We start from the raw sequence: 12187 nt of genomic DNA on the forward strand, positions 1-12187 counted from the left end.
CAATAGTAAAATAAATATTAATTGAGCACGTTATTAATTCTTAATAACATTTGAACTGCTGCACAGTGTCAGGATATGGATTTAAGCACATTACATTTGATATTATGCTGATATGTTTATTTAATAAGAGCTATTTTATGTAATAAATAATAAAAGCATTTAGTTTTTTATTTAAGTACACTTTTTTAACATTTGTTCCCCAAGCTGACCAAAAAACATCATATATTTAATTGTCAAGGCACCCAAAAGTAACAGCCTGTTGTCATATAAAAACAATAATAATAAAATATTTTTACAAAATTCATAGTACATGATGTCAATAAATGTATTGCAAACTCAATTTTATTTGTAATCAACGCAAACATCAAACAAATTTTCACCATCTCTCCAATATCTTAATATTGTTTTATTGAAAACCAAAACAAACTCAGAGAGAGAAAATGCAGAGAGTAAAGCACCTGCTAGTTTAGATTACGCATCATCTCATCCTTAATCTGTGCTGCTTGTTCCACTCTTTTCAGATGGGCCGTCCTGTACTTCCTTTTCATGTCCTTCAGTAGCGTCAATGCTTCCTCATATTCTCTCTTACAAATACCATTCCCTCCTTCGAGTACACTATCTGGATAGAGAATATATAAAGTTGAGTTTTTAACCATTATATGACAAATGATGTGATTAATATCAGAAATATTTATTCATATTAGTTTGAATAGTAGTTTGGAGGTTTCCCGATGGCATATCTACAATCAGTCCATTCAGTCCAAAACACTAGCAATCTGTTAAGTGTTGAAATAATAGAGGAACAGCTGCAGAGCCAAACACAGCATTTCAAAGTAAACTGTGCTGAACAATTGCTATAACATCTTTGCAGTGTGCTTGTTAGTTGACCTGTAAAACATGCTAGTTTGCGCTAGTTGATGATTAAATTTATTTGCTGTTCAATTGAAAAATACTGTATTTCCTGCTGCATCACTAGGCTAGTTTTGTCATTTAAAAAAATAAGTGTTTTGGTATATTTCAAATCCTACTATAAAATGACAAAGTATCTGTTACCTAAGGGAACTTTGATTATTGTTTTTGCCTCCTTTATTTGGTCGAGAAGTTCCTCAACTTGTTTTCCCTTTGACTTCTTTGGTCCCAAAGGTGGCAAATTTTTAATCTGTGAAAAGAATGTTTCTATCATGTTATTAATAATAGATGTTGGGTTTACATGCTTAAATGCACAGTACATAGCTGATGAATGACCTCTGACCTTTTTCTCTCTTTCGGTGTACGGCTTCTGTGGAAGGTCAAGATTTGCTTTCGAATCTCTATACACAAGCAGGTTCTTGAGCATGTGCTCCAAAACACTAACAGCTTGCTGAATTCCTGCATCGGGAGAAGTCAATGACAAGACGAACAAACGAGCGGCACGGATTCAAACAAAGCAAGAGGTCAACAACAGAGTTCAGGATAATTCATACCAGAAAGCTCAGGCAGTTCTGGCTCAGATGTGTCGTCAAGTAAGATTTCATAACCAATCAGTTTTTCTGGACATGCTTTGCCGCCTTTTTTCATCTCCAGTTCGGTTTCCCTTTCACCATCTGGATCTTCTTGGTATTCAGATTCATTTAAGCCATTAATCTGGAAAATTAAAAAATAAATCAATAAAAAGTTTTCAAACATACATATCATACAAGTCTTGATTTTTAGACTCTTAGTTTCTAGGTGCAATAAAATTACCTCTGTCACAAAGAAAGGCTCTGCATTTTGATTCATCTCAAAGGATATGTCTGCACTCGTCAAGTCAAACTGCTCCTGGTCTATGTCAGTGTCTTCCTCGCCATCAATGCTTGTTTGAGACGAGAAGCCAAATACTTGAGTTAACCCATACTCCAAGGGTGGAGGGTTATCTTGTCCAGTACATTTCTTGGAGCAGAGCATTTCTGTAGCATGTTGATTTGCTGTCATCGAAGGAAATTTTGGTACATGTACATATGGAACTGTAGATTTCACCTGAAAATTTAGATAGAAGGCATACCGTTTCTGAAAGGATTTACTTTAAAAATATTAAGTGCTAAATACAAACTTGTATTTGTAATACCTTTCTTTTAGGATCGACAGGGAGTACGATATGTCGCTTAATCAGATCAGTTGTTTTCTTGCGTGTTATCTTAATACCAAGCTTGTCTTGAAGAAAACAGGTCAGCATTGGTGGATCACCTGTGGTAAAAAACAAAGAATGTTGATTTAATGCACTAAAAATGAGGCTGCTTGAGGATGTGTGAGCTTACCGCTCCTCTGTGTTGTCAAGGGGTTTGAGTGAATAACAAGCTCACTGAGCTTTGGAAACAATGCCACGGGCAACAATGCCTCTTCCTCAGCTATCTAGAGGAAAGAAGTGTCAAATAGCTCGATGACTTCATTCAGCTGTCTATGTTTGTAGCAGATCAAATGCTTTTTAACAGCCAGAAGGCAATACACAGACCTCATTGTTGGCCAAATTAAGATGACGAAGTTCTGGAAAAGGAAGACAGAGACCCAGAGCGCATCCGTCCTCCTGTCTCTCATGACGGTATTGTAGGGCACCAGAATGCATTTCGAAACGTGATTCGTCCTCCTATTTGAGATGGAAGTTAGATTGTAAAATGCTGATAAATATCTCGAATAAATTGAAAACAACAAATTGGTATGACGCATGTAAACAGGAAATTAAACAAATTAGAGAGCCGGTCCTACTTTCAATTTTTTTTCTGGTTTTTGCTGGCTCGTCGTGATTTCAGGGTCTATCTGGCAGAGAAAGTGAATAAATAAACACAAAACAATTCGTTTTCTGACCTAAAATATTCTTATTCTTTAAAAATAAACATACTAACACTTTGTCCTCGTGTCATTCACTGTGGCCACATTCTGTCCGATGCTCTGTGGCGTAATTTCTGTCTGGGCATCTTGTAATGTTGCCACTTTTTCTAAGAATGGGACTCCTGAGATGTCATTTCCTTGTAAGTTTAGATGACGAAGCCTAAATGCAAAATAGATTAAAGTTAGAAAAACTAAATTCTTTAACAGAGAATGAAAGAATGACACAGTTTCTTAAAATAATAATAATAATAAAAAAATCTGAGTTTATATTGCCTTATTTTTTATTTACATTTTACATTACATTTATGCATTTAGCAGAAACTTTTATCCAAAGCAACTTACAGTGCATTCAGGCTAACAGTTTCTACCTAACAGTTTATAATTTATAACTTCACATGTTTTTAAACAAAACCGGGCCATCTAATCACTACATATAAATGTTTACAACACCAGTAATTTCCTTGGGCTACACTAATAAAATAACATTTTATGGCTGTGCCTCAAGAGGGCAGTCTATACCAAGAAGAATTAAATAAACGTGACTTGATACCACCTAGTTATTCATAACTGATTGTAATGACAGCACTGATATTTTGTGCAAAAATTAGGATTATTGAAACATTGTTTTTATTCATGCATTTTAAAGATGGCCTTCATGATCGATACAATGTAATGTGCAGCTCTTTGAATAAAAAAAGTATCAAATGTTGTGCTATGGCTCATCCCCATAATTAATTTTGTGCTAAATAACATAGCTATTTCGACAAAGTATTATTGCATTCAAAAAAAATTATTATTATTATTGTTGTTGTTGTAAAAAATAATTCCTGCACAAACAAACAAATAAATAAATACATCTGGTGTTTATGAAAAAGGTTTTACTTTAAGCACCTGTGATATGCAATGCATAACTACTCAGGACTATGCATTAAATGTCACTTTTATTTTACATGACTGAAATTCATTTTAACATTTTGGAAATGGCAGAGCGATTTCTTTACAAAAAGCTTACTAACCTCTTTAAGTTAGCAAGGCTCATAAACACTCCCGGAGAAAATAATTTGTTGTCATCAAGCATCAATACCTCCAGAGTTTGAAATAGCAAGACACCCTGTCTTGTGCTGTTGAAATAAGAACTTTACATATGATAGAGATTACAGACATTCAAAACTTTAGTGAAAACTATGGACTATGGATTCTACACTTTATCTTGTGACTTAATAGTCAATGCTTTTAAATAAAGACTAAGCATAGTATTTCCAAAAACATATGCTACCTAGATAAAGTCTATGAAGTAACTAGATTAGCAAACATTTACTTTTCTCCAGAGTAGGTACAAGGTCCAGCCATGTTGAGTGGAAGCATCTGCAGCCGGTTTCCAGTCAGATGGAGCACCTTCAGACGTGGCAACAGGCCTAGATTTATTATGCTTTCTCCTGTTAAGTTATTGAAGGATAAATCCAACACCTGAAAGAAAACGAATAAAGTCCAGCTTCTTTGATCATCACAATATTCTAAGTGACATCTGTTTCAAGCCCTCAAGAGCAAAAATATGATCACAGCCGCAGTATTCAAGAAAACTCACCTCCAATTTCTGGAAGTCTTCAGCATGAATCTCTAAATTATGGAGATTGTTCAGTGACAGATCCAATTCCCTCAAAGCAGGAAACCTGACAAAGGGTTCTAGAAACAAAATATATAATAATATATGTTGTATGCGTACAATTTCTGTTACACTAGAAATGTGAATATATATTCAATATATATTAAATGTACAAAATTTTAAACTTTAATTACCTAAAGTTAAATGGTTGTCAGACGCATTTATGTATGCGACGTTATCAAATTGTTCCAAACTCTCAAGTCTGACCTGTTTAAAAAAGAAAAATCCCCCTGTGATGTAATGGCAGATGCGACTTAAACATGGTCTAATCTAACAAGGTAACTTTAAACAATGTTTTTGATACAGGGCTTACCGTTTGCAAATGCTGGCTGCTGATGTTAACAGAACAGAGGTCTGAGGGCTTGTCCACACAACACCGTGTAAGCTGAAATATTGTGGAAGTGTTTGCATGTATGTTCAATAGAGGATATTGAAAGAGAAATTGAACATCCAGGTCACATTTTAAACCAATGAATGAATTAATGCATTCTTACAATAAGCTGTGCATCTAAACAGTTGCTAGCATTCTCTGGTTGTCTCTTTTCATGTTTCCTAGAGTGCACTTCAAAACCTGATCCTGAAATGTTTTTCCTTTTCGATGTCCTCTCTTCCAAAGTATTTCTGTTTGCTACAAGCCAGTGTCCGGCCCCTTTAAAAAATAAATATCACAGTGGACTGTTTAACAATTACAACTTTATTTCTTATAAATGTTCAGCATTCTAAGGCATGTTTTCTACAATAATCAGTAAGATTGTTTAAAGAAAACATTACTTTAATTCAGAAGGAATTAATGGCGAGGAAACAAAAATATTAAGTAATAATATACAACTATTAATAAACAACTATTTTCAACATTGATAATAATAAGAAATGTTCCTTGATATTAGAATGATTTCTGAAGGATCATGTGACTTTGTCTTCACAGAAATAATAATTACCTTCATTTCTTGAATGAAAAAATGATCTTATTGGGAAACAGTTTGAAGGGTAACTTTGTCCATTGTCCAGTTTGTAAATCCCCAGTCCTGTCATTTCTTTAGATGAGCCGTTACGTTTAACGTTAACGTACCTCCTAGATTAGATAACATGAGGTTGTGAACAATTAACTTACAATACAGAATAAAAACACATGACGTTAGGCCAAACGTTACCAAACAAACCGTTAACCACAAATGTTAAGAATAAGTAGGCTACTTTGAAACTCTAGAAAAGTAACTTACCCTAACTAGGAAACATTGCGCCTCTCCTACTGTGCACCACCATACATGTCTCGAATACTTGTACAAAAAGGACATGAAGTCTGTCTTGCATGGTATCCTAGCAACCGTAGTTAAGCGATATTGTAAATTTAGTTCGTTTACTTTTTATTTACTTTTTATAATTCATAATTTGAAAATGATAAATTAAGTTAAAAAATAAAATAAAAAAATAAGTTACAGATCAATTAATACAAGTGAATGAAATAAGTTTACAGCGTCCCTGTTCGTCTCGAACTACATTTCCCACAATACACCAAGTTAGTTTCCGCTTTCCTTCGTCTTTCTCGGCTGGCTGCGCTGGCTGTCTGCACTGCAGTGTGAGAGAAAGCTGTGGACGGGAAGCTGCATCACACAGTAATGTATATTTTAACGGTTTGATACTAACATGCAATATATGGAAGGTGAACAGATCGTATGTACGTCAGTTTTCGCTTTAATATCTATAGTTAAAAAGGATATTATCAACCTCGTATACTTTTACTATTTATGTCTTGTCTTAATAAATACCATGTGGGATCAGGACTTTTAAATGAATTATATATATATATATATATATATATATATATATATATATATATATATATATATATATATATATATATATATATATATATATATATATTCATATATATAGTCATTACCCACATATGTTTACCTACTTGTTTATCTAGGAATGATTGACAGCATGGCGACAAAAAGCCACCCAGAAGCCCAGCTAGCCCTGCCTGCACGAACAGCATTATTCCAACAGAAGGATGGTAAAACATACAGAATTCCTGCTCTAATATACATCAGTGATGGTCAGACTTTCCTTGCCTTTGCTGAAGAGCGCAGCACTCCATGTGACAGTGATGCAAAGGTGTTGGTCATGAGGAGAGGATCACTACAAAATGGATCCCTTAAAGTAATTTTTCAATATATCATATATATTTTCATGCATTTATCAATATTTTACAATATACACCACAGTTTTAAAAGTTAGGGGTCAGTTCTATTGTTTTTTTTTTTAAGAAATTAATTATTTTATTTAGCATGAATGCATTCAATTAATCGAAAGTGACAGTAAAGCCTTTTTTATTTCAAATTATTGTTGCTCTTTTGAACATTTTATTCATTCTGAAAACAATACATATAGTGGTTCCATAAAAAATATAAAGCAATGCTTTTCAACTGATAATAATAGAACATGTTTCTTGCACACCACATCAGCATGTTAGAGTAATTTCTGAAGGATCGTGTGACACAAAAGTAATGGAAATTCAGCTTTGCCATCACAGGAATGAATTGGATTGGAAAGCCATTATTTTAAATGATGATGATTTACTTATTTTTTAATCAAATAAATGCAGCCTTGGTGAGCATAGAAACATCAAAAACACTTTTACAAATCTTACCACCCACAAACTTTCACAATAGATTGAAATGTTATATTTCTACAATTATACACAACTGAATGAATTGTCATTGTTTTCAGTGGTCTCCTGCCCAAACACTCTCTTCTGCATGTTTGCCGGATCATCGCACCATGAATCCTTGTCCAGTCTATGAGAGGAAATCCAAAACCATCTATCTGTTCTTTGTCTGCATATTGGGCAATGCCTCAGAGTATGACCAGATTTCTACGGGTAGAAACCAAGCACGGCTGTGTTATGTCACTAGTACAGACTATGGCCAAAACTGGAGCCAGTCAACAGATTTAACAAATAGTGTTATTGGAGATGACATTTGCAACTGGGCTACTTTTGCAGTTGGACCAGGACATGGTATTCAGATGAAAAGTGGAAGACTTATCATTCCAGCTTATGTTTATTACATACATTGTAGGTGTTGTCCCTTTAATTTAATGCTCTTTAATCAATTCAAAGTCAAGCCTCATGCTCTATCGTTCTATAGTAATGACTGCGGTATCACTTGGCAGATGGGAGAAAAAATTCCAATGGAATCCTGCGAATGTGAGATGGCTGAGATCATAGACCACGCTGATAAGAGTCATTTGTACTGCAACGCCCGTAGTACACATGGCTACAGAGTGGAAGCTTTAAGTGCGAGCAGTGGGACACATTTTGACAACCCTCATGTTGCTCAGAAACTCGTGGAGCCCTATCGTGGCTGCCAGGGTAGTGTGTTGAGCTTCCCTGTGCCCGAGCCATCAGATGAAGCGGAGAAGAACCCAAATGACTGCTTGATACAGTCAGACACCAAAACGTGGTTACTCTATTCCCATCCAACTAATAAAAAGAAAAGGAAGGATCTTGGAGTTTACTTGAATAAATCTCCCTTAAAAACATCCGGTTGGGGCCGACCATGGATCGTCCATAAGGGTCCCAGTGGATATTCAGATTTAACACAGTGTGGGGAGCAATTTGCCTGCCTCATGGAGTGTGGAGAGAAAAGTGAGATTGAGGAAATAGCCTTCGTGGAATTTAAACTCAGCGATTTAATGTGCTCTTGAAATGATAAAAGAGTACTTACTGTGGGATCTTTTAAAGGAATAGTTCATCCCAAAATATATGTTGGCTTAAAGTGTACTCATCCTCGGGCCATCCAAGATGTGGATTAATTTGTTACTTTGTCGGAACAGATTTGAAAAAAAAAAAAACTGCATTCTATCACTTGCTCACCAATGAATCCTCTGCAGTGAATGGGTGCCATCAAAATGAGAATTCAAACAGCTGATAAAAATATCACAAATCCACATGACACCAATCCATCAGTTAACATTTTGTGAACCAAAAAGCTGTGTTTGTAATAAACGAATTCCTTATTAAGATGTTTTTAACTTCAGTCATTTTGACTGAATCATAAGAGAAATGTGCACAAATCCGATTCTAAATAAATATTTGAATGCTCTTATCAGCTAGTTGGACTCTTATTCTGACGGCACCTACGTATTCACTGCAGAGGATCCATTGGTGAATGATTGATGTAATTCTAAATTTCTCCAAATCTGTTGCAATAAAGAAACAAGTTCATCTAAATCTTGAGGTCAAGGGTGAGTACTTTTTCTGCTAATTTCAATTTTTGTGTGAACTATACCTTTAATGTTTGCTTTTGGGTTAGATTGGCATCTTTCTGACAGATTAAACAGGAGAGAAAGCTTTATATTGAATTCGGATAAATTTATCTGAGGTGAATTTACTGCATCTCTTGAAATGATGAAACCGTTATACAATATGTAAGGAATGCTTTACCCAGTATTTGTTCATTTATAGTAAGAAAATTCCTACTACCCGTATTTTTCGGACTATAAGTCGCACCTGAGTATAAGTCGCGTCAGTCCAAAAATACGTCATGATGAGGGAAAAAACATATAAAAGTTGCACTGGACTGTAAGTTGCATTTATTTAGAACCAAGAACCAAGAGAACACATTACCGTCTACAGCCACGAGAGGGCGCTCTATGTCTTCAGTGTAGACTACAGGAGCACTGAGCAGCATAGAGCGCCCTCTCGCGGCTGGAGACGGTAATGTTGTCTCTTGGTTCATTTCTCTCGGTTCATGTCAAATTAATTTTGATAAATAAGTCGCACCTGACTATAAGTCGCAGGACCAGCCAAACTATGAAAAAAAGTGTGACTTATAGTCTGGAAAATACGGTATATGCTTGTTGACCTTAATAGTAGGACTTTGTATGTCACTGCTCATTTATATGTCATGTAGACTCTTTGCTTTTAACCTCTGATTGTGTAGACTTTTTGATTTTATTTTGTTCTTAGTTGCACTGTAAAAATGTTATAATCAATTTTTTTTTTTTGAGGTATTGTCTTTATTACCTTTTACTGGCTCGTGGTGCAAAAGCTACTATGCTTGACATTTATACATGTACTATCATTAGTGTAGTGTTTGCCACTATTTTTGGTGTTTTATTTTAAATAGAATTTTAGGTTTTCATTACAAGTAGTCCAGGAGAGCACTGTGGAACACTTTTACAATACTGTCATTAAAACTTCCGGTATGATTAATTTTAGTCTGGTCATGCTTTTAATCAAAATTGACTGATTGTGTTACATGGGAATAATCAGCATCCAGATAATACTAATTTATACTATTGTTATAAAACTCTCCATAAGTGTGACTTTTGATGACAAGGTCATAATAGACAGAATTAATGAAGTGTACTGAGAGTACTTTAGTTACTATAGTTATATATATATATATATATATATATGTGTGTGTGTGTGTGTGTTGTTTTACATGTATATACATGTATGTATGTACTAACATAGGCTATAATATTAAAATGTATTTGTGCATAAATTCAAGATGTGAATTCTAAAAGGAATTATCCTGTTTTTATCAGTTTATATTTGCTTATGTTTGTCAGTAGGCGGCGATCTTAAACTGTCAGCACTGTAACCATGACTTTGAAAAGTAAACTAACTTCATATAAAACTGGATATTTGTAGAAATATAATTTTAATAAACTCAAACTCTTGCTGTCGCAGCAAAACAAAGCCAAGCATGTGTGTCTAAGTTCTTTTTAAAGGTCTGAGGTAAAGTAGTCTACAACTCACGTTCACTTTTGTAGCAGAAAAAAAAAACACTTTTGTGAGCATGTCGTTGATTTTCTCGGTGTCATATTACCTGGCGTCGCACGTGCTATTTAGGCTGCTAAATAAGTCATGCACAATTTAATGTAACGCGTTAAGAGGCAGCTCCTGTTCGTTTCTTTAAAACAACGCGTACAGCTCAAGTTTTGCTAACTGTTAACAGGGCGACAGTTTCACTTTCGTGTTGTTATCATTTACTTTTATTATATGTTGTGCGTGTGCTATGGTTTGCATTATAACTGTGCTTGTAATTTGATCAAAGTAAGGGAAATACACGCGCACACATTGCACATTTCATTCTCCCTATAGTGGATATGGAGAGAATAGCCAAAAGAAGGAAGGACAGGGTAAAACAAACGATAATTGTTCTAGTACTACTTTATAAGTAACTCATAACCAAGCCCTCTATAAGACTCCTTCACTTAACATATATGCTTATTCTTGCCTTATTGTGCCTGTTTTTGTTGTCTAATGTAAATCTGTTCATCATATTTTTAGGATTTAAATCTAACAATGGACAAACCTCATAGGGGAAGCAAATCAAGACCCTTTCCACCAACAAATTTAAAACAGGATTTTTTTAAAAAACAGGAAATTTTCAAACAGGAGCCCCAGAAATCTGAAAGAATGCAGGTGACATACAGAATTCCAGCTTTCATCTATATCAGTGACGATCAAACATTCCTTGCCTTTACTGAAATGCGGAAAACTGCAGATGACACTGATGCAGATGTCCTTGTGATGAGAAAAGGAATATGGAAGGATCCTGTTGCGACTTATACTCAGGTGTGACTTATAGTGCAAAAAATACGGTAAAAGAAATAAACATTTGAAATATATCAGTCTGTGTGTAATGAAAATATATAATATACAAGTTTCACTTTTTGAATGGAATTAGTGAAATTAATCAACCTTTTGATGATATTCTAATTATATGACCAGTACCTGTACATTACACCTGTTCAAACAGCAATGACTCAGGTGGCTGGGGAAATTCATTCTAATGTTCATTCTCAACTGCCTTTCAAAGACACAATGCTGAACTCCTCTTCCATGCTCTTTTGCCATTCTTTTTTTGTTCTTTCAATGAATTGTACTCATCACACTTTCTTTTATTTTGTTATTTTGTCTGTTTTGTGCTCTGTTTCTAAAATTAGCTTTTGTTAGGTCAAGCCATGTGATATAATTTTGGATAAAAATGTGAAATTATGGAACTCATCTCTCTCTCTCTCTCTCTCTCTCTCTCTCTCTCTCTCTCTCTCTCTCTCTCTCGCTTTCTCATATACAGACCCAAGACTTTGCAAAGGATCCTCATTGTGTGCTTTGAGACAATGGTTAGTGGTCTAAGCAGTAAAAGTGTTTTTGCTTATTGCTCTTTATTGATGAATAAGTTCCATTAAGTGTTAAGTATTTGTTTGACTGTATTAATACATGTTGAATTTTAGTGGTTTACGTAAACACTGAGTGTTGAGGTTCAGCATTTTGTTATAATGAACAATGTATTTGGGTTAAAAATGTATTTGCTACTTTTTAAGCCATGAACATGAGAAAATGAGATTTGTTTGTGATTAATTTGAACCTATGTTTAACATTTGGAGTCACAGTGTATATCCTTGGTTTGAGTCTTTTTAGTTGAAATATAGCAGTTCAGGGAACATTAAATGTTGGGGTTTAGGGTCCTATCTTGCCCCAACACAGCGCAAAGCCAAACGCAAGTGTCTTTGCTAGTTTAAGACAGACGCAGTTGTTATTTTCCATCCAGCGACCACAGATGTCAGCAATGAACATGATATACAATATATTTCTGTGATTGGTCTGATCCATGTGTGCCTACATTTGTAAGTATTTACCTTTCAGTGTTTGTATTACAATAA

General features: G+C 34.8%; 2 protein-coding genes across 2 annotated transcripts; one reads left to right on the forward strand and one right to left on the reverse strand.

Moving 5' to 3' along the window:
- Positions 1–324: 324 nt before the first annotated feature.
- xrra1 (X-ray radiation resistance associated 1) lies at positions 325–5807 on the reverse strand. Its single transcript, XM_052536851.1, has 18 exons — positions 5725–5807; positions 5443–5576; positions 4999–5153; positions 4818–4889; positions 4639–4711; positions 4427–4524; positions 4160–4308; positions 3858–3962; positions 2856–3001; positions 2719–2765; positions 2468–2599; positions 2274–2367; positions 2084–2202; positions 1723–1995; positions 1464–1623; positions 1253–1368; positions 1054–1159; positions 325–619 (listed from the first exon to the last, which is right to left on the reverse strand). The coding sequence occupies exons 2-18, from the start codon at positions 5534–5536 to the stop codon at positions 462–464; spliced, it is 2097 nt and encodes a 698-aa protein (XP_052392811.1). The 5' UTR covers positions 5537–5576; positions 5725–5807; the 3' UTR covers positions 325–461.
- Positions 5808–6054: 247 nt separating this feature from the next.
- LOC127941605 (sialidase-3-like) lies at positions 6055–9505 on the forward strand. The gene is made up of 3 exons (XM_052536867.1): positions 6055–6117; positions 6435–6667; positions 7238–9505. Exons 2-3 carry the CDS (start codon positions 6437–6439, stop codon positions 8213–8215), a joined length of 1209 nt encoding a protein of 402 aa, XP_052392827.1. The 5' UTR covers positions 6055–6117; positions 6435–6436; the 3' UTR covers positions 8216–9505.
- Positions 9506–12187: the final 2682 nt, after the last annotated feature.

Source organism: Carassius gibelio, chromosome A21 (genome assembly GCF_023724105.1).
Source record: "Carassius gibelio isolate Cgi1373 ecotype wild population from Czech Republic chromosome A21, carGib1.2-hapl.c, whole genome shotgun sequence".
Classification (NCBI taxonomy): Eukaryota; Metazoa; Chordata; class Actinopteri; order Cypriniformes; family Cyprinidae; genus Carassius; species Carassius gibelio.